Genomic DNA, 27,374 nt, shown 5'->3' with positions numbered 1-27,374 from the left:
TTTGCTATAAACCCCCCCCCCCCCTCCGACCCCACGCCCACCCCACAGATGCTTCCATCTCCTTCTCTTTGTCTGTCAGTCATTTGATTCCCAGAGGTGTTGTTTGTGATCATCCTTCATCCTTTCTGCTATCGTGCTATTACACACACACACACACACACACACACACACACACACACACACACACACACACACACACATTAGCATAATGACACCAAATGCCAGCTTTTACATATAAATAAAAAGTAGAAAGCACATTCACATTCAAAGAAAAATACACATGCTTTGACCACCAGCACCAATATGCAAACTCCTTCCACTGAAGACTAAAATCCAGGAAGCCACCCGGTTTTGGGTCTTCTGTTCAGCGTGTACAGTTACAATGTGGAAGCTGAGCAGTGGCCAAATTTCAATTCATCCAGCATCAATCATCACATGCAAGCCTGTTTTTAGATGAATAATTCAACCTGAATTAATCAGATAAAGGAACTCTTGAACATATGTTAATGTGAAGATTGCGAGATTTCAAAAAGTAATGAATAGTTTACTTGAAAAGAATGTTCTAATTTGAATTGTGTCCTACATAAATTATCAGGGAGTGCTGGGTTTATTCCCTCTATCGGGACTTGTCTCCATCACCTGTAGACCAGCCAGACATTATCACTCAGCCCACCTTCATTTACTGTCTTCCAGCTCAGAGAGGGTTGGGGCTGGTTTAAAAACCCATTAACCCAGAGAGTTTGTAAACAAGCCCTAATCTCACAACTAAATATTGGGCGTTTTAGACTGTAGAGCACACAAAAGTCTACCAGGTGGGCCAGAAAACCTGGTTGGATTGTGGCCTTTGAGGCCTGTGGTCCAACACCGCAGTCTAGAGCAAGCTAAGGTCTACCTGGGACAAAAGAAATCCCAGCTGGCTCTCATAGGACTGGGTTCCATACCCCTTGGCATTCGGATTTTTAAAAAAAGCTCACTGCATCGTTCTTTGAACTGTGTCATATGCATCACCATGGCAACAGAAGACGAGATAAACATCCGCATCAGGAAAATCGCTTCTATTTAAAGGAATGCTGCTTCAAAACTGTGCTTCTTCTTATCCATCTTGCATACCACTGGGATGCATCAGCACAGGTTAAGCATAGACCTGACATCAGTGAGGCTGAATTAAACATGGCCAGGCCTCATAAATACTGCACGGGGCCGGCACTCTAGGGAGCCTCTCCGGGACCATCAGAGCTGGAGGCCCCATTGCCCAGCAGGAGAAACACAACTACAGCATGCAGAGTAAATGCTCTGAGAGCAAGTGTGTACATGCTAGCGAAAATGTAGGCGGTGTCCCTCTCACTGCATGCCTCATGAATAGTAATACCCTGCATGAATGCTTTGCTTGCCTGATAAGTGTTCTTTGTGTACTCGGAAAAGCAAAATGTGAAGGCTATGCGAAATTGTTTGTGTTTTCCAGCTCCTTCACGTCATGTTACATGTATAATAGCTCTGACACGTTGCGGCTTTTTGCGTGTCACTTGGAAATGAGATATAGTATTTAAGTCATGCAAGGTTGAATCTATAGTAAAGCCAAAAGCAATTTTACTTTCTGCTTTAAGCGACTTGAGTGAAACTCTAACGAAGCGGTGTTGCGTGTGCTAAGGGAGCTAAAAGCACAGCTTTTATTTAAAAAAACAGTTCAGTACTAATTACATATTCATTCATAAACAATATCTACAAAGATCTATTGAAATTTTCAGCAGGGGAAGAAAATAATTTTTTGTTTTGATAATATAATATAATATTAATTGAGGTGGCTTTAAATGTTAGAACCAAGAGTTCCGCCACACTATTATCTACAGTCACGGTCACAATCTGCTACTTCCAGGTAACTAAAAGATAAGTGGATTTACACAAAGCAACTTTGGCCAGTTGGGAGTGAGCTGAAACATCAATTAAACTAAATGTACAATTAATAACTCGTAGTTCACTAGTGTTGTTTTGGTTGTTTTCCTTTTGTTGCTTCCATTGTTTGCATTTATACCCAGTCTATAGCATTCAAACTCCTGAACCAAATCTGAGTATTGACAGTACTGGTCCTGGGACCCATGAAGCCTGTTGGAAAGCTTCCATTTAGCCGTGCACAAGGTTCATATGTGCCTTGTTTAGCTTGATCAGTCCTTAAACTGTTTAAGTCTGAGATGTGACTGAGACAAATATGAAAGGCTACGACTTTAGTCATTTTAAGCTAGCACATTAACAATTACCAGTCAATCAGTGTGACTCGCTATGCTACCTGTGCTCAGACACGGGAAAAAATGCCTTTTGTGCAGGATTTCTGCTGCTTTTCTTTGCCATGGCATTGCTTTCCCCCCACAAGGTGACTGAGAAAATTGCCTTCCTTTAAATGGCAAATAAAAATTCTTTTAATGCCTGAGTGAGTAAACAGTGGCTGTGTGTATAAGAACTTAATCCGCCTGAGCCCTTATTTTTCTGTGGCAGCAGCAGTCTGTTGCTCACGAGAGTGATGTTGAATCTGCAGGACTCCGACCTTCCATTCCTTTCCATTGATTACTCATGGTGCATTTCACAGCTGTGATTTTGTGGCTCAAGTTAACCGTTAAAAACAGGGACAGCAGTAAAGAAGACATATGTTCTGACCTTGTCTCCAGCGGGACGTTGCTGTTTAGGACCCAGCTGTCTTGCAGCTGAACGGACTCTGGGGTGGTTGGACCATCTCCGGCGCCCGGGGTGGGGGCGTGAATGGGGTTACGTCCCCCTCTCAGGGTGTTTCTGTTCAGACTGTTGGCAGACTGGTGGGATAGGGATTGGTGGTTGTGCGGAGGGGGCAGGGGAGGTCGTAGTGTGGACTGATTGTGGTGGTTGGCAGCCCCTGCAGGTAGAGAAACAAAAGTCCTATTGTTAGTCACTCCCTTCTCTTTGACAAAAATCATTCTAAACAAATGGAACAAATGGAACTTCATTTTCATTTGACACTTTTCAACTTTCGGAGCCGCCTTACTGAGCCAGTGCAACGGCGGCTGCTATTTTTAAAATGTACTTATTTATCTTTACAGACACCGTATCTGTGCAAGAGATGTATTACAGCTCTGCGCAGCGTGTGACCTCATTTTTCGCTTTTAGACTTGGGGGAACATGTCACCAAGGAACCAATACCAGACCTTCCAACACTGAGCTAATGGACTGTTGAGTGAGAGAGTGCAAAAACAAACCCAGATGACTCAGACAAGAACACACTCTCATTCCCTCTCTCGGAATCAATGGGGGATTTAAGTCTGTTCATGGATGTGCGTGCATGCGTGTGTATGGTTACAAAACGAAGAAACATCCAGCGCGAGGATGACTGACAGAGCTGAATCACATATTGACGGGTGTTTACTCTCACCGAACAGCTACAATTAATAATAGGCTGACCAGAAAATCATTCACGTAACATGACAGTCACATCACAATCCTTTATTCCCATGTACGTTCTATAGAGATGCTAGAATTGTTTCACACAAACACACACACACACACACACACACACACACACACACGCAGAGTCACTGATGCTGGCTGTCTTTACACCACAGTTAGCATTCTCTTTCATCAATGCTACACACTACACTTTCATCATTGGTTTACAGATCTCAGCTCAGAGCGCATTATAATGATGTGTGTAGTTTGCACATTGCCTTCCTGGTACCGATCAAAGGAGGGAATATGCATGCATACGTGTGGGGTGAAGATAACAAAAGCAAATGTTTTGTCAAGCTGTGCAATCACTCTTGGCCCCTTTCATTTATCTGTCCTCGAATCAGAAGCGGATGTGTTGCACTCGCTTGTATTTATAGCTTGACTCTCCCTCTTTGTCCTTTCCCGCTGCTTTCCGAAGAGGTGTTAACACCGATACAGGGGCCAGCAAGCCTCCCTCACAAATCCAGCTCTAATGGCGAGCACTTTGTAAGGTGACCTGATTCTCCGGTGCCGCCGCTGGGACGCAGGTGTCACCCACACGGCACCGAAGACCAGATGCTCGTGAAAGGAAAGAAGAGGGGGAATGAAATGAGAAGAAGATGGAGGGTTTTGACCTCTGCTACACGAGAGATGGAAAACATCTGTTTGCACATGCGAAGACGCTCTCGGGACGAGACACTCAAACGCCTCACGCTGGAAAACACACATGCAACCAAACACCTGCATTGAAAGTCAAGAACTGCAGTATGTGCAAAGGTAAATTGACATTTGAGCATAAATTAATGAGACTTTCTTCTCCCCACTCCTTTAGTGTATTTTTGAGGACTGCTTCCTGCTTTAATTTTGCTCTTAATTCTTTTTGTTTGTGTTCCTCACTGAGATGCAAAGTACTCTGAGATAAATCTTGTTTGCTAAAAGCACTCTATAAATAAATCTGACTCGTACTGCAATGCCCCTGCAAAAGCTTAAGAAGCTCCAACTATACCCAATCTGCATAAATGCTTTTTATCTAAACAGTGAGACACAGGGAATGCAAGATAAGAGCTATCTAGTGGAGAGAATAAAGAACACACACTCCAACCGCTGGCATGTCGGTGCTCACCGCTGTCTGCAAGGTTTTAATTTGAAATGTAAAAATGCAAACATTCTGCCTTCGTTCACATTTTCTGCCATAAATATTGAACCTGGATCCCCCCCCCCCCCCCCATTTTTCACATCTAATGAATAATATATAGAAAACAGTCTATGGAACAAAACCTACTGATAATTTCCTTTCTGCTTTGTTGTTTTCCATGAAATGCTGGATTTGAACTTCTTTTGGGTGAGAAATAGAGGTGGTATAGAAGCAGGTAATATTCTAGATTTAGTCTCTTTATAGCGACCAGGATTGGAAAACTATCAATTTGCCTGAGCTGTTACATAAAAACAAATCATCCCTTCTTTTATTTCATTGCATAAAAGGATAAAAAGGGAAATAACTCAATCATTGCAAGTAAACTGGAAATGGGCAACAATGAAATGGGAGGTACCTGCTCGTGGGCATCACAGTTGCAGTCAATACTTTTTCTGAGCAAGCACAAAGGGATTGTTGAGTAATGGCAGACTCCACACTGCTGTAGAATCATAATAAACTATTATTTAAGGTAGCAGCAGTAACACTTTGTCGTCTGACCACATAAACCTGTGCATACCTGCCATTTTGAAACCACTTACACCCTATTTTTTCCCCTGTATTTTGAAAGCAGGAGGTGCACAGAAGGGCAACTGCAGCAATACAGCAAACATGTCGCCAACTAGTGGCCTGGCATGGAAACTACATTTAGTATGTCTTGCGTAAGTGCTGTTTGTTTCTTTCGGAAGATTTCAGTTCTTTTGTTCTGTTACAGCACAGGGGAAGGGGGGTTATGTCAAAAACATTTGATTTCATCTAAGCCCTCAGATCCATTATAAAAGGATCTTTAGTGTTTGCCAGAGAACACCAACCAGCAGCACACAAACCAACCAAGCCAGAGGTAAATAGATGCTATAAATTAAGATAGGAGACTGAGTCAAATGAATTGTCCGGTTGAAGAGCAACCCTCGGGTAATGAGAACAACAATTTTAGTCAGTCTGATGAAAGACAAAACAGGCGTCAATGACATAGACCAATTAGGGGTCGGCCAAGCAGGTCACTTGTTGCCGCTAAAAATATATATTTTCCTTTTCTTCTCCTCTCGGGGACCCAGCACTTTCAGTAAACAGTGATCGTGGAAAAAGACTTTCTCAGCATGTCTGTGTGGGCACAGCCACAGAAACTCAGAGCCCTTCTGACTGAAGTATGACCCACTTTATTCTGTCCATACTCCCCTGTGGCTGCAGAGAGAGAGGCCATGGAGGGACTAAAGCTGTATGCTGGTGCTTTTGGCTCCGGCTAAATCCTGGAACTTTATGAGGCTTACCATTTCAAAGGACCCTCATTGAGCAGGGAGAATTAGCCTATCTGCTAACATGCCTTCCTGTGCAGCACATGCACATCAGGGAGAGGCAGGGGATCGCCACACCGTATTAATCGCACAGTGTGTGTGTGTGTGTGTGTTTGTGTGTGGTGTGTGTGGTGTGTGTTTGTGCGTCCAACTGGCAACAGGAAGCACCAGCCTGGTTTATTGTTTATTGACATTCTCTGTGGTTAACTTAGAAAAGTCAGAGGGCAGAATGTTCATCCGTGTGTTTGTTGTGTTTGTGGGACAGAAAATGTCCATTCAGCAATTAAAAGAGGATCATTGTGGAGCTAAGCAGCCACCCCTGCCTCTATCCTTCCTCTGCCCTCCAGTCACCCTGCCTCTCCATGTCACTGTCCATACAAGCACTCCTCTCTTTATCTGTTTGTTGAAGGTATGAGAATGAGGCAGATTTGTCAATCTACTCATAGCTCAAAGGCCTTGCACAATAAAAGCAAAGATCCAGGTGAGTTATGTAACCACACAGTCAGAAAACAACCAGATATACTTACTATAAAATATACTATAAAAAAGACATGACTTTTCCCCCTGTTCTGCTCATTTCTGCGGCTTCTGTCAAAACCCTTAACCGGATCTAACATTAACCACTATTTATATTATAATTTGAACGTCACACAAATGTGTTTTGGGCGCCCACCTTTCACCCTTTTTCACCCCCACCATGTGTGGGTGAAATCCATCTCTAAATTCGGGAAGTCAGCAAACTCATCCAAAAATGAACCCTTTCAAATAAAAATATCTATTTTAGACACATGTAGTCACAGGAAGAAAGCAAAATATGCATTCACACATGTGCAAATGAAAATCAAGTCATATTTACTTAAATATGCACCATTAAGATGACTAATATTACTGCATCTCTGCTATTTCTTTGGGTTTGTTTCAACAAAGCCATTAAACATTCATGCACTAAGCAGTGACTTGAGGTGGCTTCCCTGCCAGTAGATAGCCGGCCACTTTTCAAGAGGCTAAAAATAGCTCAGCATTCCCCATGCATAATGAATGGCCAGAGACAGCGCTAACGCAAGCTCTTTCCAGGAGCGATCTGCTACGCTCTGTTTGGCCGTCTCAGCTCTCACGGTGTTCCGGGAGAGCAATCCCAGACAGGTGCTCTGAGCCAGACAGTATTCCCATATAAACATTTGTGGACCCAATTCCCAGCCAGTCCTCAGCAACAGCATTCTGTTCCCATTCACCTGTCACGCTTCAGTAAGAACACAAGTCATGTCTGTCCACCTGTTAGCTTAGGTAATGGTCGACTACTTTACAGGAACACACACAAATGCTCACAAACTCATGCATGCAAGCAGCATGCAGCTTCCTGAGGATTATCTCGCTGTGGTCAGTTTCTGCCTGGCTTGGTAAGGCTCATTTCCTGCCCAGCGTCTACTCTCTACAGGACCACACATAGCTGACACACTCAGCCGGGCACGCTCTCTCAGAGCATATGCATAACCGGTCACTGTTTATTGGTGTTTTATTTCCTCATTTCTGTGTCTTCCTACATGCCAGGGAGTGTTTATGCAGTTCAAGGCCGCCACTCTCAACTCATTTAGGTCGATTTTAATGGACGCCCAAAGCCAAGGAGTCTCTTTTCACCCATTAGATCAGCAGTTCTGGCTGGGAAACGTCGCAATTTGCAGTTTCATTTCACTGTTGTTCTCCCTCCACCCATATATATCTCTTTCACCCCTTAAGCTCTCACCAGATTACTCATTTTATTCACAATAGTCCACATTTTCACTTGAAATCCCAAAGTCTCTTAGTCTCCCTCTGTCTTAAAATCACTCACTCCATTTATTTTCACTGCTGCACTTTTCCCCCCCTTTTTTTAGCTCACACTTTGCTTTCTCCCTCCCCTTGCTCTTCCTTTTGATTTGTTATGCAAGATGTCTCATTAAACAACTTCAAGAGCAAAAGTTTGCCTTTCTCTCCCTCCGCTCCCAGTTGCCTCTTTGTGCCTCTTTCTTCCTTCTTCTCGTCATCATTCTTTTCCTTTTCTTTGTGTCTGTGTGTTCATGCTCAGCAGAGACTGAAAGGAGCCCCCAGAACAGAAAAGTGTGGGTGTTTGTGAACACGAATGAGCGAGAGTGTGCCTGCGAGCCTCACTCTCCCTCTTTGCTGGTGTCTGCCATTAGGGTGTCAGTGGCAGAGTGAATTTATTTGCTGTGCGGTTACTGGGCTAATGATTGATGTTGCCCCAGCAAACAGTAAACCAATTAGAAGGCTGATGTAACGTCATTTTAAAAGCCTCCTAATCACGTTGCTCTTGAACCTGGGACCCGGGCCTTCCCTAATGAAGATTTATACTGGATCAAAGGAGAGCCTAACGCCATTAACAATAGATTGTATTCCACCAAAAATCACATTAGGACTTTTCTGCCCACCCCGTTCCCTCCCATCAGGCCCCTGCTAAATATATCTGCTGATTACAAGTGCAGATGCACAGAGGAATGGAGAAATGAGGAAGAACGGGAAACTGCGCGGAGAAGGAGAGACTTGGCTCGCGGTGGCTAATTGTTAAGAATAAATGTGTAAGCTGATGAACAAACTCATCACTGCTGATGTCTGTATTTATGTGTGTGTATACGGGGGAGAAAAATGGTTGCAACGGGTGCTGATATAAGCACGCGGGGCCTGTAACAGCCAACAAGAGAGGGCCCAATAATGAAAAAGAATACTCCGAGCCCGGGAAACTAACTAGCAAGCCCTCGCTACAGTGGTCCTCCTGCCAGCACTTAAAATTCATCATCCACCTTAGCTTTCACTTTCCTGCAGATTAATATTTTCACACGGAAAACAAGTGCAGACACCTACTCACTGGCAACCTTTCAGGGCTGTGCAGAGTGCAGGGGTTGCTTTCACTTGCATCATTGGCTTCTGGACTCAGATGACAAAGGTGGGAGGGTTATTTTTAAGATATTAGAGATCAACAATTGTCAACAATTGACTCTGTCAAAACAAGTTAGTGAAGGTTATTTTCTCCTTCACTGGAGTTTTTGTGTTTTGTGCTGTCAAACTAGCTTCAATTTGACAATTCTTATTGTTATATGACCTAAATATGTTATTAACTTTTGGTTAGAATCCTAAGCCATAACGTCACAATTTTATTTGAATTGTATAATGCATTATGTGTATAATATAGTGTAATTCTGAATGATGATGGAATTTGCTCTGAATAAGAGAATAATATCTGGATCTGGAAACCTTTAAAAAAAATCCCGATACAGTCTTATGAGGTGTCTTTTGGTCATGATCTGGAGCTGAATTATGAAAAAAAAATATTACATTTGTCTGGTTGATTTTGATGTATGTGTGTTCTTGTACACACATGTGACCTATTCAAGGGTTGGTTAAGGCTAGAATTGGGTTTAGGTTGTTTTGGGTTTTGGTTGTGTGTGGGTCTGTCTGTAAAATACAGATATGATATGGACAGATCAACCAGAATTATTAAAAGAATCACAACTATTCAAATGATAAGAACACGTACTGTATATTTAAATGCACCTTTACAATATTTTTAAGAGTTTTACCAGCTAAGACTGAACCTCTTCATGGTTTGAGGCTGTAAGTTTCCATATTTTATATTTTTAAGCAGGAATGGATTCTGTCACCGATCATGCATGTAGGCCTCTGAACTAAAGTACGATTTCACGGGATTCGATGGAAAAGCTCAACGTTTGACCGCATGCACTGTAAATCCTCCGAGCAGTTGTGCTCAGAAAAGAAGAGGAGGTGGGCTTGAAGTCCATTTGGTCTGATTCCAAGCCCTGCGAACAAATGCTGACTTCAGAGGATTGCAAAAAAGCCAAATGGTTAAAGAAACGAGATCTGACATTAGATTAAAGCAAAGGATCGCTGGCATTTTACCGAGCGATGGCAAAATCTGATCAGGAAATGGTTCTGTGGTGATGGATGACAGACTGATGCATCAACGAAATGAAGTGAAAGAGAGAGAGACGGGCAGATGAGAGGAGAGGTGTCTTACCCGTGGCGGAGGACTGGGCACGGAGCATGTATGAGTCTTCTGGGTGGGGCTCCAGGTGAGAGTGGGCGGAGTTTTTCTCCAGCAGGGGCACCTGGCACTCCCTGATCGGTGGAGAGGGGCCGGGGGGTGGGTGGTGTGGGGCAGACGAGGACGACGGGAGGGATGGAGGGAGCAGTGAGGAGGAAGAGGTTGGAGGGAGGGGGCGACCTGAAGGATGGTGGGAGAAAAAAATGAAAGAGGAAAGAAGGGGAAGGCGAGCCGTTAGACAAAACAGATGGTAGTGACTGACAGTGAAAGAGGCACGTTCACTGACAAACATTCATTCTTCCAGCTTATTGAAACTGAATGAGACATTTCTGCTGTGAAAGAAAAACAATGTCTCGAATGTTTGTGACCGGAAATGTTGCCTGTATATAAACCCGGAGCGTCCAGCCCCGGTCCTTTTCTGTCCTACCAGGCAGAAAAGGCTTTCACCAAGAAAGGTGGCATCCCAGGTGAAAGCTTGTCCACCTGGTAGGACAGGAAACCCGGCTGGATTATGGCCCTTGAGGAACTCGAGCTGGACACTCTTGAAAGGATTCAGTACTCTAGCAGATAAATACTGGAGTATTGCTCATTTTTAGAATGACTGTCATATTATTTTTTTTATAAAAAATGTTTGTAAGTCACTGTGCCAAACCTTCTTCTTAAAACATTGGTTTATCCAAAAACTGGTTCCATTGTCCTCTATATGGTAAGACAAGAGAAAGTTAACAGCCAAGTCTTTAAATAGTGGGAGCCATGGGACATGTGGACACAATCAGGCTGTCCCATACACCAGAGAGCAAAGACAGGGATGGAAAGATTTAACTCGACTCTCCAAAGGTTTGGAATCAAGGACAAAGACAAATCTAATAAATTCTATTTAGAGACTGCTCAAAATATAGAATAATTATATCTTCCATATTTGCAGCTCAATCAATCAACAATACTGTAGGAATGAGGCCACCGAGTCCAGTGAATCCACCCAAGGACTTAGGTTATTACTACTCCTAATTAGCTGACACTTTGACACACTAACAAATCATTTCAATGGATTTCTGCTTTCATATTTACTTTATTTTATGTGCAAAAAGAAATTTTTTTACTTGCTCTTCACTGCTGCTTTTTCCTTCACCTCCTGAACTTAAATTGTAAAAGAAGGTTGACAAAACAGTCAATCTTGTCCTTACTTCTACAAATTGGAGGAGGGGGGGTTGTTCAACCAAGAAATGGCAGGAATTACAAGGCACAGCCACTCCTTTCACTGCGCCTCTACCTCTCTTTTCGTAGTTCAGCCAGGAGAAAGAAGAAAATAAAGAAAATTTATGAAACCGCAAAGAGAAAAAAAAGCAGAGAAACGGAACATTCATCACTACACCATTTCATTTTTTGGCTAGGTTCCTTTTCTTACTAAGGTGTTTTTTTATTGAGTCTTCAGAGTACACATGTGACACTATTGTTATCTGCCTGCATTCTTCCTCCCATCAAAGAATATTGACAGCATATAAAGTGACAGAATCTGCAATAGATGACCCGAGAGGGTCTTTTTTCCCCAAAACAAGGGTGCAAACCTGCTCCCGCTCAGACAACGGGACACGAGTGACACACAGGAGAGGACATTTGAGATACAAAGTGGTGGCTCAAACCCAAATTCGCCTCACTCGGCACTACAAGGTCTTCTGAAGAGTCCTTCACCAGGCAGTGGCTCCAGAGAAGAGGAGGACAAGAATTTGACAGTGGATTCTTCATAAAGAACTAGTTGCACTGTTTTTTTCTTTTCCTGCTCTTTTTACGCAGTATAGAAAGACTCAATTTTCTGCGTGTATCATCTATGAGGTGTTTATTCATATAAAACCAAGTCAGGGGAGAATTTTAGTCTCTTTTGACAGGAAATTCCAGCTTTTTACAGTGAATAATTACAGAACAAAAAAGGTCTGTTTAAAAGCAAGCCAAAGTTTACTCTACTTAAGTTTCTTGTGTTGTGTTTTTTTTAAATACATTTTTTCTAAGGACTAAACTGAATTGTCGCACGCTGATTTTCATTTGCACTGTGTGATAGTGAAAAACAATTCAGGCAGCAGAAGAAACGTTTGTGTCAACGTGTAAAATATTTTTTTTACACTCGGAGTGTGACTGTGAGGCAGTGCTGCGGCAGTGATATGGGAGGAGGGGAAGGGGGGGGGGGGTGTAATAGTTTCTGGCTAACTCCCGCTTCAATATGAAGTGCATCAATCATTGAAAAGTTGCACTTAGCAGAAGTGCTGCTTTATAGAGATATATTTAATAGAGGGGAGGCAGGGTAATGTCTCTGTCCTGCCGTCCAAACTGCTCCAGCCCAGAGCTTTGTGTCACAGAAACCAGAGCTAAGATCGATCCAGACCCCCACGTTAACTACACCCCAGAGAGATGCTGGCCTTGTCTTCCGTTTAGGTATGTGTGTGTGTGTGTGTGTGTGTGTGTGTGTGTGTGTTTGCTTTTGTCCAGTCAATCTCATCAGGGCAAACAGAGAAAAATAGATAAACAATGGCAAAGCAAACACTGTGGCCAACGGCGGGGGAAAAGGAGAGCAGCAGGGTGGGACGTGAAGAGAGGAGTGGTGGGTGATAGAGAGACAAGGTCAGGGGGTAACCGAGGCAGGAAGGAAGAGAAAGAGAGAGCAACAAAGGCAGGCTGGAGCGCGCGGTGCTGTGTGGGAACGACGGGGCCGTATGAAAAGTGGTAGAAGACAGCACAAGAGCATGATAATTAGGAGATTGGGTCAATATGAAAGATGGCAGGAGGAAATAATCAAAGAGTCAATGTGGAGTCCATCCAAGAATCCATGGCTAGAAAAGAAACAATCGCTTCAATCGATGGCGATTTTAGCTTTTTGCATATTTTGCTGCTCGTGTAATGAGGCTGTTGCCGACAATAGACTGTGAACCATTCATCCAGGTCAAAACAGTGTGTAGCTGCACCTTTAAGACTGTTTAATTGCAGTTGCGTGAGTTTATTGTGTGTGTACGCTCTTGTGTGAGCTTGTGTACATACAGGATGCGAGTGAGGATATTAATATTTGAAACGACTTTAATTACAAAAAAGAAGGGGGGGGGGGGTGGGGGGGAGAAATTGCACTAGTTGGCCAAAAGCAATTAAGGGAACTTTAATCTCCTTAGCAATTATGCTGTGGGGCATCCTTAACTCAGTCATTTCTGCCTGCTACATTTGGAGAAAGGTCAGTGGAAATTGCTTTGTGTTATTAGAACCCCGCAAAAAAAAAAAAAATCTTTGAAATGTGCTCACGTGGCTCTCTCGACCACTTGGCGGTTCGTTCCCCGGCCATCTGCACGCGGTCCCCAAGTCCTCCTCCTGGTGCCCACGCCTGACTCTCAGAAGTTTTCTCACAAGCGTTGATTAGTGTGAAGAAATCAGTGTGTCATGGGGACAAAAAAAGACTGTGGCACCAGCCAAGCCCCTCGATGATTCGGTTGCCACATATAAAGCAACAATGATCGTTATCTGTTCGAGCCACAGACTTGTGTGGGTTGCATGTGCGTGAGCGTCTCCTGTTGCTGGTTGCCAGGTTGCTTAGTGTGTCTATTTGATCATTTCATTAAAAGCTTTTTGTCTATTGTTTCTCCATGAGGCGATTCCTGACTGCACAGCGACTCTTTTTCTCTTCGTCCTTGTCCCCTATTCCGTCCTTTCCTTCTCGTGTCCATCCATCCGTCCACCCATCTGGTCAGGGTGAGGAGAGACGGGCCGAGTGGAGCGGTGTGGAGCGAGGGATGGAGCGACAGCTGGAGCCCAGTCAGACAAGGAGAGACAAATTACCCCTCTAACGAGGACCATTCATCATCGCTTCATCTCTCATCCCTCCCTTCCTCCACACCTCCATCTGAAATACAGCGCACCTGGATGGCAACTCCAGGAGGAAGAAAAACACAACCCCCCCAAAAAACTCAACTTTTACTCTCTGCATTGTTCCCATTCAGTCGTAACTCACGCTGCTACGGCAATCAGCGCACTCTTCTATTAAGATGAGGGGAAATAACGAGGAGAAAGCGCAGGAAGAAACAGCAAGATAAGGGAAACGCAGAGGGACTGAATGAGCGGTATATGCCGGGAAGAGGGAGGAAAAAGACACTGACACACCCATGCTGGCACGTGCGGAGACTCATTACCATGACTGCTGTCAGCACAGATGTTGAGCTGAGGGGGAGCTGTCAATCAGTGCGGGCGTGTGTGTGCGTGTCGGCTTCTGACAGTAATCTGAGGGCTATTTAGCGATGACAGCTGCTGACACAATGCACCCTTTTCTCTATTTATCTATACAGTGCAGCCCATCTCCATCTCATCTCTCTTCCTGACCCCCCCACTCTCAACTCCTCGCCTTCAAGTTTCACTCTTTCACCCGTTTCTTGATATTTCACATCTCGCCGGATTGGTGATGAGAGGCACACCTGTTGTCTGAGCGTTCGAGCAACAAATGGGTGCCGCTCGCCTATCCAGGAACATTCGGAGCTCGCCTACTCATTTCTTCCTCCAGCAATAAAAAGAAGGGCATCATAAAAGGAGTAAAATGGAAGATGGGAGAGGATGATTCACTGACACATTTTAATTAATAAAGTTGGGGTTTCACAGCCTAAAGCGATGATTGTATCACAGGCTCGTTCTTTGATGTGTAACAGAGCATCTGGGCTCTTCGCAGTGTTCACAGATATTCCACATCTTTATCTCCGACTCCAAGTTGTGGAAAATGCTGCTGACCATCTTGGGCTTTCATGCAAAATAAAATCTGCTCTGGATTTCAGGTTTTACCTTATATACTTGCATATTTCTACAAGAAAACAGATTTGTTTGATTTTTTTCCACCCTTTTGAAATGGTTTAGTGTCAATATTGGTTTTTTGAGGATCTAAAAGCAAAATTGGATGGAATTATATGATAATTTTTTGTTCTTCAAATTGATTGTTCTCGGTCCAATCCATACAGATAACCGTTAGCTTTTCTCCAAAGATCTCTTTCTGAAGATAAGATAGTGGTAAAACAGGTTCCGCAAATATAACTGAGAAGGCGCCTAAATATTCATCATCATCAGAAAAAAATGTTGAAGGAATACGAAAGGAACTATTAAATTGTGAAATTGTGGCAGCCTAGGGTTGTCATTTATGGTAGATTCTAATTTGTTAAAGTAAACTTCCAGTAAGAAATATTACCTCACCCCCAGGTCACATGACTGCATATTATGATCTTATTGATTTACATTCGTAACAATAACAAAACATCAACCTCTTCCACATCCAGTTTGAGCTGTCTTATGTATAAAGATAGATGAATGATAGTAAATTACTACTGTTACTTCATTCATCCACAGAAGTCCAGCGGATTTTTTAAACAAGAAAAATATCATGTAATAACATATCTATTAAGCATTTACTCATTGCTCCGTTTACTCTTTCACTGGGGCTTGACATTAACAGATGGCTTATGACATCTATGAATTTAAACCATCTAAACAGAAGCGCACAGCATTCTGCATAGACATTTCAATATTTTGCAGAACTGAATCCTAAAAAAAAAGAAAAAAAGCTGAGCACAGGCAGAAAACCATCCTTTTTCAGCAACAAGGTCCTTCAGAGGAAGACTTTTTTTTTACATGACGAGAAAACATTGAATAATATCCCTTGACCTTTGCATGTCACAACACACGTAAGAAAAACAGGGACACAATACCCAGTCTCGCAATAATCGCCATATAACAAAGGTGAATACATCTACTTGTCGCACCACACTACACCGAAGGCTGACCCGCTGTAAGACTGATGCGAGGATGAAAGCATAGCATCTCTGAATGATATAAAAGGTGGGATCAGAAGGTTGAGCCTCACTCTCAGCTCATTCAAGTAACTTTTTACAGTCTCACTTGTTTCATACGTAGAGATGAGTAAATACATAAGTAACACACTCAACCTCTTCACCCGGGTGATATTCAAACACTGCAAACTCTGTTGCTGAAAAGTCCAAGCCCGTTAGCTTTGTGTGTGTAACATATTGCATTAGGATTCTAAGACACATGTATGTTGTGTGCTCACACACATAGATCCCAGTATCCATTCCCTTATCTCTAAATATGGAATAGCAGGGGGAGAGATCACATCTGTCTTATCATGGTGTGTGTGTGTATGTGTGTTTGTGTAATTAATGTGCAAAATCACTATCAAAGCATATACCACCGTGCTTCTGCTGCTGTGTATAAAAGCTATGGTAATTTAATTTGACAGCAGGGGAGAAAAATGGCATTTGGAAACTAGAAAAAATATAATCTGTTAAAAATAATAATAACTGAAAAAGTACAGAAAAAAAATGAAATGCAGTAAAAATACAGTTAAAATAAACTACCGTCGCAATAGTTGATCTTCTGCCGAGGAATACATGCTGTAACTCGAAATTAAATGGCATCCTGTTATTTCTACCTTTATTATTCAAATTATGAAACACATCAACAGCAGCTGCGCAACAACCTACGAGCTTTTAATAAAAATTCAAGTGGCACATGAAAGTAATTTTCTCTTACGGAACTCAAGGGTTTTAAATAGAAGCAGATTTTAGGCCGATTCCCCTCACTTGAAAGCAGTTGAGAGTCAAATCAAAATGTACACACTCCGGTTGTTGCAGTTGGTAACACTTGGCAAAGATCCGAGCGCGGCAACGGAAACCTTGTAGCAACACTGGGAATACCGTCGCCGGATGATCTCGTATCTGGAAAAGCTGTATCTGCGCGGCTGTTATCTCGACAGCAGAAAGCTTTTAGATGCTGCAGTGTGAAAAATCAGCAGAGTGAAAAGCTGGTAAGAGCTTTCCCTCTAAGATCTACTGCTGGAAGAGCTTGCAGATCGCTTAGCGACACGAAAACACGGTGCGGACAACACATCATGGACAGACTCGGAGAGGGATTACTATAAAACTGCAGGGCCTACGGTAAAAACTAGACTATTATTTTTAGGTGCTTCTCGCAAAACCATCTCTGATTACAATCATGCACATTGTTCAGTCAAAGGCCAACGATTTAAAAGGAGACAGTCAATTAACACTTGACTGACCATCAAACTACATAATGCAATTGATTAGAGCTTAAATCTTGGACCACTGAAGCTTAAATGAACAATTTAACTTTCATTACTCTCTTAAACCCCGTGAGGGCGTGTAATCATGCTGATATTTACCACCGATTGGCAAAAAGTGCCGAACATTAAATGGTAAAGTGTTTGGCCACAGCTCCATTTCCTCTTCTCAGGTTACAGGGCCACCATAAAACACAGAAACTATAATGAACAGTGTTAGTCATTTAAAAACTTGTGGCAAGTGTATACATTATTGAAGGTCCATTTCAAGTTTCCTCTATCAAGATAAATCAGAATTTCAGAGATATTTTCTGACTACATCACAGAAGCTGCAGCTCCTGCTTCCATGTTAATGTTCTAGGAAATACGCTCCGACTGTCATATAGCGCCGTCGGTCAGGGGACATAAATTTGGCAGTGTTGTTCTTGCTTCAGCCCTCCGGACTGTAGTTGCACAGGGGGAGATTTATTCACCCCCGGGGCTGCAACAGTGGGGCAAAGTCCCTTTATATCAACAGCAGGATGAAGGGACACACGTTTCTCCCATGGAGTAACGGTCTTTATTAATTATCAAGTATAACAGGCATTATTACCACCCTCTCTCACACTTGTGTACACACTCTGAGCTGCATACCAGCACACTCACACCGCTGTCTCGCCGCTCTTTTATCGCCCACTCAGTCACCTTAAAATCACATTCACACACACTTCGCCTTTTCACAGGACCACGTCACGGCAAGAACACAATAACTGGTTGTTGATTTCGGCTCAGTTTTGATTGTTTGGATAAAAAATGGCCAACGCTGGCCGATATGCCGATTCATTGGGCACCCCTAGGATAGTCAGATAAAAAGAGCAAGATTTAAAAAAAAAAAAAAAGTACAACAAGAAGGTGTACAGAATACAGAGAAGCCAATTTTCAGAGTAACGGTGATCGCTGTTCCTAGTATGTCGGTCCAGTCCAGGAAAACATGGGGCAACAGCAAATGAGCAGTCGATTGAATCAGGAGAGAAAAAGAACAGAAAAAATGGCAGAACTACGAGGGAATGGTTAGCGATCTATGTTTGCCTGGTATGCAGATCTGACAATCTGTGACCTTGTGCAGTCAGAGATTGCATGTTCTAACATCATCTCATGAATAAAGTCAATTTCATCACCTTTTTGATGGTATTTTATTTGAAGGGTAAGAATGAGCTGCTGGTGGTGGGGAGGCTGAGTCAGCAGTGCCTTCTTCCACGCTTTGCAAACACGTGCACACAAGCGGAGAAGGGGCCACTTCCGCGGGGTTGATATATTTACAGCTGGTGGGGAACGGCTGAAGCTCGTTCCTCAGAGGAATCTTGCCTGCTTTTGATGTTCTACAACCCTTATTCAGAGTAACAGCAGAAAAAAAGGACACGGAGCTAAACCCGACGCTAAGCCACATTGTATTCCCTCTAACTTACTTACTGTTGGACACTGCTTCCGTTCGGAAGGTGCACGGGCTGCAGACTCCACACTCTGAGCCAAATATAGAGAACAGTTCCAGAGTAGTCCGTGCCCAGAGACGTGTATTATTTGCCAAGAGATACAGCAGCTTGGAGGTATAATTTCTCTCTCATCTCCACTCTGTGTCCTTTCTTTTACATCCATGCGCCAGAAGGACACTCGCACAAACAGCAGAAACAAAAGGAAAACCTGCGTTACACTGGCTCTCCTCAAAGGTCTGATTGATATTGTTTAAACATTTACTCCAAAAACGTCCACCGTGTTTAAACATCCACCATGTATCACTGTATTTTGAAGTCTTAATGACTCGAAAATACTGCAAAGCGGCGCTGCAGCGAGCTTGTTCAGCTCTGTTATGCTAAAGATGGGGAGGACTGTGGCCATTAAAGATAAATTATGAACAGTACTTTGGATTTGGAGAATGGTGTCGTGAAAGATACCAATTTACTCTCCCTGTGATTAGCTGATGTAGTTGTGTTGACACTTGTGTTAAGTTTAGATTTTCGGTATTTATCTCACAAGCATTCTTTCATTGAACTGCACCTTTCAAGCTCCGTTTCTCTTGAAGACTGAGCTCAGGAGGCAGTTCTAATCACTGATTGCATTATTAAGCACTACTGGAGAAAGGGGAAAAAAACGATATCACACAATAATTACTTGCAAATTGCAGAGCTCAAACGGAACGAAAGGTGCAGTGCACTTGTTTTGAGGCCCGTTTCCCTCTCATTCCCATCCTTCTCCTTGTAAACATGCCGAAAAGGCTCGGGAAAAAGAGAAGATTACCGGATAACTGTGGGCTGTCCTGGCAGGTCGGCTGTAGGTAGCTGTGCACATGTGAAGGATCGGACTGACTCTTGTGCATCATCTATTTAAAGCTTCTATACTGCAAGGACACGCAATCAGCACCTGGTTTTACAATCAGCACAGCTTGCATCAGCTGACATCATCTGACTCATAGGAATATTGCAGTCCCCATGCTGATGGACTCCACGTGCAGCCATGCGCTGAGGTGTAGATCTATTGTGCGCGTTTGTGTGAGCGTGTATTTTTGGAGCGCTTGTTTGTGTGCTCATTCTGCACAAACACCCTTGCAAACGTGATGCAACTCTCCAAGGCACCACCTGCAAAAATCCGTCCAGCTGATAAACAGTCGCGGCCCCAGCCAGGCAGAAGACTAAGAGTCAACCTTGGGCTATTAGTCTGAGCCCCTTGTGAAGGCTAGACCTCAGAGACAAATAATAAATGTTAATCTTTGTAGGACGGAGCAGAGTCAGTCAGTTTAAGCTGGGAGCATCAAATGAGATTTTTAATTACTGCATGACCTGGGGTATATTAGCACATATTAATGAGGATCATTAACCTAGAGGTAACTAAGACCCCTCCTCCTTAACTACAACTGATAGCACCTCCACTGTCTGACATTAGACTATCAGTGTGTTGATAAGCGTACCCTCTGCAACTCTTTAAAAATACATTGCTGAAGTCCTTGCATCAGTTTCTTTCCTTCCCTGCAGATGAATCATACAGCAGAAATCTGTGTCAAAAACAAAAACAAACATACAAACAAAAAGCATGTAGGACGATGGTTTTCATTTTTGTTTGTCTGTTGCAGATGAAGGAGGAAAAGTTCATCGCTTCATCTTGGTTCATATTTGGATCACAGAAGATAATTTAAAAAAGAAAGAATCAGAATCAGAAGAGAGAAAGAATTTAAAGTTTCAGAGGATAAAGAGGGCACCAAATGGAAACCATGATTCAGATTCAGATCCTTTGGAACTTCATCAGTTGAACCGAAAGAGGAAGAGGGTCCATTTTGTGACCCCATCCTGCAGTACACACACCCTGGGCAGTATTGACGTGACATCCCATTACCCAGCACCCCCCAACCCACCATCCACCTCCACCCCATTACAACCATCCCTTTCTTCAATCCTCTTGTGTCAACCCAGGAGTTGCACTACCATTAGGCTGCGGTCTCCCTGGTGCTGAGGCTGATGCAGGTATCTGTGAGCAGAACAGCTTGTGAAATCCGCTACACACACACACATGCACGCTTGCATGCACACAGACTTTTCAACCTTATCTCTCACTTTGTCCACTTCTCTCTGTTCCTGTCTCTGGAGTTTATCTTTTCATCTTTACGTCACCGCCCAGTCCCTCGACTGCCTGCAATAAACTGACTGTAGCTCTTTCCGCATGACATGGACCTAAGCTGAAATGATGGGCCCCACCCACACCAACATTTTATTTTACTCCATGTATTGCTGCTTCTGCTCAGGCCAATACACCAACAGGAATCAAGTTATATGAATAAGATATTCAGCGGGTGAAGGTTTTCACTGGATATATAAAGACAACTCAACTTAAGTCCCGAATCCAGAGATATAAAGAAATGCGGCAGTTCTGGGTGGTTACATGAACAATGGGCCTATCACATTACTAGGCTATTTGGTATGCTGCTGCTGGTATAGAATAATGGGACATGCTGTTGTTCTCTTGCACCCATTTCCATTAAATAATATGATGGCGGTATGGCTGAATGCATCATTTTTTTCGCACTGTGTGTGAGTTCTGGACAATGGCACGAGGGGTTGTGGTGGATATTCTGTTAATTTGCATGTCCTGACGCGAGGATCTTCCTTCTGCACAGTGTGCAGTTAATTGCCATTCCCAGTGGTCGTCAGGAGAGTGCAGGGCTCCTGTGGGATATCTGCACTTTCATTAGACTGATCATCAGGCTGCAGCACCAAGAGAGGCCCTGTTTCTCTCCTTTCATCACTTCCTTTCAGCTGGCAACCCCCTCCTTCTCTTATTCTTTTGACCTTATACAGTATATGTCTTTTTTAATACGATAAATCAAGTCAACCACAAACCACATCCGCATTTTCTTAAAAGTGTTTACTTGGCTTAATGGGCTCATGTAGAGAAAGGACAGAAGGCATGAAAGTTCTCGATGAGCTGGACTTGAACTCATCAGCTCACCCCTATATCATCGCTCAATGGTGTATCCCGCTCCCTCGATTTGTTATGGCTTATGATTTCACTGCCTCCCCTCTCATCTTTCAACATTTCTGTCACTTTACCCAACCCCCTCTCTCCCACCCCAACACTTCACCCCTCAACACATCCTCTCTTCATCTGGCACATTCTTTTTTTTCTCCTCTCTCCCCCCAATTCCCATCAGCCTTCCTTTCGTCATTATCTCTTGGTTAATATTCGCACTGTCTCGATCTCGAGAGCAAGTAGTTCTTACCCACCGGGGGGTAGGTCTGCTAACGTTCCAAAGACCCCTACAGACATGTAATGCCCCCTTTGCTCTCCATCGCTCTCTCTTTCTGCCAACCCTCCCTTTCTCTGCGGTGGATGAGAGACACCAGCTGGAGGAAACAGAGAGAAATGGGCCCAATTACAGCATTGGGAACTGAAAGTTGGCTAATTAACTCTAATTTGCTAACAAACTGGTTTTTCACCAAGAATCATCTCTCTCTGTCACATGGCACACACATACATGAGAAAACGCATTAGCATGGGGAGCCAAATATAACAAAATAATGCCGCAATACACATTTACACAACCGCAGGTACACACGGGTTCACATGCCCACGCAAAATGTGCATGGACCCACTTGCGCAGCTGTATTTACCGCGAGGGCAATATGTTGATTGCATTAGAGTGGCTGATTATTGCACTGTGACAGTAAAGGAAACAAATGTCTTTCATAGCCAGGCATCTATCTCAGCGAGAGGGCTTCTAGCAACAGACTATGCCATCCGAGCAAATGACTTTTCTGCACCCAGCTATGAGACAGGACAGAGGGCAGGATGAGGAGGCGAGGAGGAGGCACAGGGGAGAGCACACAAGAGGAAGGGGCCGACTGCAATGTGCGGAGAGAGCTAAAAAGTTTGTGGAAGCAGATAAACGAAATTGGAATATTTCAAATTGGGTTTGGGAGGTGGTCGAGAGAGGGAGACAGGAAGCACTTTCATGGTTTTTGCTTTGAACTAGTTTTCTATAACAGCAGACTGGTGGTTGGAGGCAACAACAATAGCTTTGTTGAGAGGGAAAAAAAGGGAAATCTTGTTTGGAGTACACAGACAGAAACTCTTCACAATGCAGAGATTGTGGGATGTTCCTTAACTCAGTTGTATGTGGAGGTGTAGGCAGCACATGAAAGAGAACAATGTAGATGTTCAGTTACCGGAACAGGTGTCCAGTGGGTCTGCATGCACACACACACAGCTTAAAGAAAGATGACTTCAAGCTGTTCTAAGTAAAGATAATCATTTGAACCATAAATCATGAAATGCTTTTACATTACGGAACACATTTTATACACAATAATACCCAATAATCTCTTAAACCACAAATACATGCATGTGATGTACAGAATCACATTACACACACTAGATCACTGTTGCGCGGTCCTTCTCAGCGCATGCTTCTTTCCATGTCAACTCATTTTTCTTTATTGGTCTCTGGCTATATCAGAGCTTACTCTGCTTTATGATCAACTGCTGGCTCGCACCATTTCTCTGATCCTCCTCGGTCTCCTCCTTCTCCTCTGGTACCATTTCTGTCACCAGCACACCTCATTAATGATGCTAATAACCCAAGTAATAGAGGGCACTAGTCACAGTGCACATGTGTGTGACCACACACTTGGGAGAAGAGTGTGTCTGGGATGGGGAGATGAGTTTTCCTCTTTGATTCCATTTCTCCGGCTGGGCCCTGAACCGCTCCTCCGCCCGGTGAAAATCCGATAGAAATGCAATCACAATCAGTTAGATTCCGGACGAGAATGGACACACACACACACACACCCACACCCATTCACACACATGCACATGCACATAAACATACATATTCCACTCCACTGCAAGGGAGCCATGCAGAAAATTGTTTTGGACATGGTGATGAGGAGAAGGGGGTCTGGGGTGTGGTAAAAAGGAAGGGGGGGCTTTTTAATTTACATTTTTAATGTATAATATCATTCAAAGAGGGAAAGTTAGGCATCTCATTATACTGCTACTTTATTACACACAAGGCACATCTGTCTGTGTCCCAAAGTGTCCCTGAAAGTACACACATGCACATAAACACATGTGAACAACCTGCTGGGCCCTCCAGCCATAATCTAAACCTGTTAGAAATGGGACTTGTCCTCTGATACCATAAATCTGGTGTAATAAACACTGTCCGTCCAGGTATCATCAATCAAGCGTATGCTCCCGGGCACCACCCCGGTCACATGCCTTCCAGGGGAGGTCACTTTGGCCCAACTTAAAACAGACCTACTCTTGTGGCTGCAGGATTTTTAGAACCTTAAAAGAAATGAGAAAAACTTTAAATAGCCGATGAAATTTAGTATCACCTGACTGGAGATGAAATCGATCTAAACCAGTACTCACCATTTATATCAATAGTAACCTTGACTATGAAATGGCTCATGACTATGAGCTGCATATGCTAACATTACACAGGTGTGGAGCCTTCATGCTACTGCCCTGACATCTAAAGTTTCCCACATTGTCAACAGTCCGCTATCTCGCTGCCTTCGCCCTCACTTTGAGGAAAATGTGTCTCCTCACTGTGACAAACACTAACATACAAACACCCCCCCTTCCATCATTGAAAATGACATATATGTGGCATGTGAGTGTCATGTCACAGCAATGTAATCAATTTCCAGTGATATCTTTTTCACAGTTAGTGCAGAGATTTCGAGAGACTGTTTCCAGCTTTGACTATTCTCAGTACTATCAGGACAAAGATGGATGGTTTTCAAATAAAGATTCTGGGCCTGCTTGTTTGCTCTCCCAATCTGTTGTTTTTCCAAAAGTGAGCAAACAGTACAGTAAATGCTTCACAGCCGCAAATCAAAATCTCAGACTTTCTAAACTTTTGCTCGGCTCAGTCAAACAAGATATGCTTCCCTTTTGGCGTCGCCCCACCTCAGAGGACACAGACAATGAGGTCATGCCAACATGAGTCTGTGTGGCCCCACCAGCCCAGGGGGGTTCCTGCAGCCTGCCTCTGTCGGTAATAATCATCGTTAGAGCGTCTGTCGCGCTGATGTGACGCCACAAGGATCAACCACCTGCAGGAACACTGGTGGTGATTCTTCTAATGGCATGTAAGCGCAGTGTTGCCTTTAAATACAAGGAACCATCTGGCTCACTGCAGCAGCTCCATCAGAATGGTGTTTAGTGGCGCTTCCTTGTTGCTGCAGATGTACATCTGATGTACATTAACAACATCTGTTTGTGTGGACTGCAAGGACATCTGCATGTGTCAGCAGTGATTTAAACGTTCTCTAAATTGGAGTGTGAGTTGTCGCAGTGCTTAAGTACCATCCGTTTAGCATCCGTCTAAGTTGGATGGATGCTGATTGAAAGAACAAAAACAACATGGCTTAAAAAAGATCTCAACCTCTTGTTATTCAAATTCAAAACCTGCTTCTTCTTTTTTTAAAATCATATTGAATGGCAATTTAAAATCAGCCGGATTTGTGTCGGCGCTCTGAGATCCTCCTGGAAAGGCGGCCTCGTCAAAAAGTGTAGCTTCACAAAGATAATGCAAATGCACGGGTTTGAGAGTAAATCTGACGCTGCCCTTCCGCTCCTTCCTCCTCTGTTCTTCCACGCTGCCTTTTGTCCTCTACACGTCTCCTGCCGTTCTCAAAGGCTGTGATGGCGCTGTGGGAGTCTGATCACCACTGAGTCCACTTGCATGCACGCACAACAAACACACTCATGTTCACACATACGCAGCAATTTTCCTTTGTCCTGTAGGGGAAAAAGAAAAGCTCGCTGGCTGCATTAAAAGTCTTTGAAGATACTAAAAAGGCCCACAGGGGAGAGAGAGAGATGCTTCTGCAAATCAGAAGAGTGTGACAGCTTCCACCTGGCGCTTTAGGTAAAATTGACCATCTTTTTAGTCAGGTTATTATTATTTTCTTCCGTTCAGGATGTTGTTGAGCTCATGATGGCTCCGTCCACACGCCCACCATCTCTTTGTCTGGATTCTTCTTTTCAAACTCAAAGCAAAGTCATTTCTCCCCGACACCCCTGAGAGGGGAGAGCCAAACTTTTAAAGGCAGCCAAACAATAAACCACATGTACTCATGTTTCTCTATTAAAAGACGGGCTCGTGCACGGGAACGCCTCAGAGAGACGTAACGGAATTCATGATATTTATTCATAAAGGCAAGTTTAGAGCCCTCGGTACTTGAGCTCAGCAGGGTGGAATCATCCTAGAGTTAGTCACAACACAGGCAGATGATGGGCATTATGGTCAAACACACCCACTCACCCCCCACACACACAGACACACACTTTGCAGCTTCTGTGACTTGGCCTCTTTGAAACATTTCAATTAGCTGCAGAGGACGGTCTGGCTATGCCTCCCATCTGGGATTACTGTGGTCCAAAAAGCAGACAGATGAACGGACACCCAGAATGACAGACAGGCTGATGGCACTCAACACTGATAGATTCAGAGGAATGACGAGGGTGGGTTGAAATCAGAACACAGTGATGAGTATAATCAGAAGAGGCAGTGAGCTGTGCCTTCCGTGGAATTCCAATATGGTCATGGAGAGCATATGGGTGTTCTCTATTTCACTTTCTGTTGGCATTACACCTCTGGCTCTCCTGTTATATAAGTCTCCTTTCTCTCTTTGGAGAGAGCATATTCCTCCTCACCTCTGCATTCTGCTTGAACCCATTTTTGTTTGAAGCTATAGGGAGACATACACAGAACTGCAGCAACAACAAAATTCTCCACGGACTCAGAGACAGGAGGGCTTGAGGAAGAGCCTCGTGCTACCTCTGATGCATGCACACACAAACACACACACGCACACGCGCACACACGCGTGCAAAGACTCATCATTCTTACTATTTCAGCAATTTCTCCTTTTATAGTTTCCAGAACGATACTTTTACTGTTCCCGTATGGAAGTCGTTACTGAAGAACGCTGGGGGAAAAGAGATCAATGCAAAAAAAGAGAAAGAAATTGCCAAGGGCAAACTAAATTTCTCCCTCTGTCTATCTGCTCACCTCTCTGTCCATACCCTTCGTCATCCCTCCCTCATCCTCCCTCCATCTCTTTCTCCCTATCATTCTCTCTCTGGTGGAGGATAGTAATCCCATTAGGATCAATATTCCAGGCGAGTGAGCATCCTTTCACTGCAGCAATTACAAACCTTTAGAGACATAAAGGAGAGCATTTCTTCACAGCTTAGACCATCAATCAACTATTTAGCTTCCGAGGCAAAAGGGTGGTGTGTGCCCATGTGTGTGAGTTCACACGCGTGGCTCTGGATTCAGCAGTATTTTTCCGTCGGCACTAGTGAAATGACTGTTGGGATTTTCATCTTATGGATCCTATTATAGGTGTATGAATACATGAGAGAGCTTCTTAAAGCACACTTCCTATCTGGCGGTGCAACAAGGCCCTATCAGCTCCCTTATGAATGCATGTATTAGCATTGTCCACAGGATTTCACAGACAGCTAAGCTGGGGTATTTACCCAGGGGTTAATATTTCATGCCTTCACGCTGGACCGATCCCATCCGCCCTTCCTCGATCCACATCCTCTCCATGGAATCACGGCAAGTTGATTCTGCAGCATCAAGTCAACACCGCGCAGAAGTATAAAACACTCACTGTACTAATTTAACAGTATTTTGAAGAGAAATCCTTGACAGCCTGGGAATTTCCCTTGTCATTCCCTTAAAAAATATCTCATGACCATTCATACCAAAGGCAGCCTTGCTCTTTCTACATGCTTCTAATAAGATTCTCT

The 27,374-nt window shown here is 43.6% G+C and overlaps 1 protein-coding gene across 12 annotated transcripts in view; it reads right to left on the bottom strand.

Annotated features, from left to right (window-relative positions):
* LOC101076136 (teneurin-2) overlaps positions 1–27,374 on the bottom strand; it is a 189,023-nt gene that overhangs the window by 58,472 nt on the left and 103,177 nt on the right. For 9 of the 12 annotated variants that reach the window (XM_029847155.1, XM_029847145.1, XM_029847144.1 and 6 more), the window contains one exon: positions 2,647–2,878. In XM_029847155.1, coding sequence (XP_029703015.1) covers positions 2,647–2,878 — 232 coding nt within the window. Of the gene's footprint in view, positions 1–2,646; positions 2,879–9,952; positions 10,300–27,374 lie in introns of those variants that run through there. The other 3 variants (XM_029847152.1, XM_029847153.1, XM_029847151.1) reach the window with 3 other exon arrangements.

Source organism: Takifugu rubripes, chromosome 14 (assembly GCF_901000725.2).
Source record: "Takifugu rubripes chromosome 14, fTakRub1.2, whole genome shotgun sequence".
Lineage (NCBI taxonomy): Eukaryota > Metazoa > Chordata > Actinopteri > Tetraodontiformes > Tetraodontidae > Takifugu > Takifugu rubripes.
Note: the sequence above shows the minus strand (reverse complement) of the source record. Positions and strands in the feature narration are given on the sequence as shown.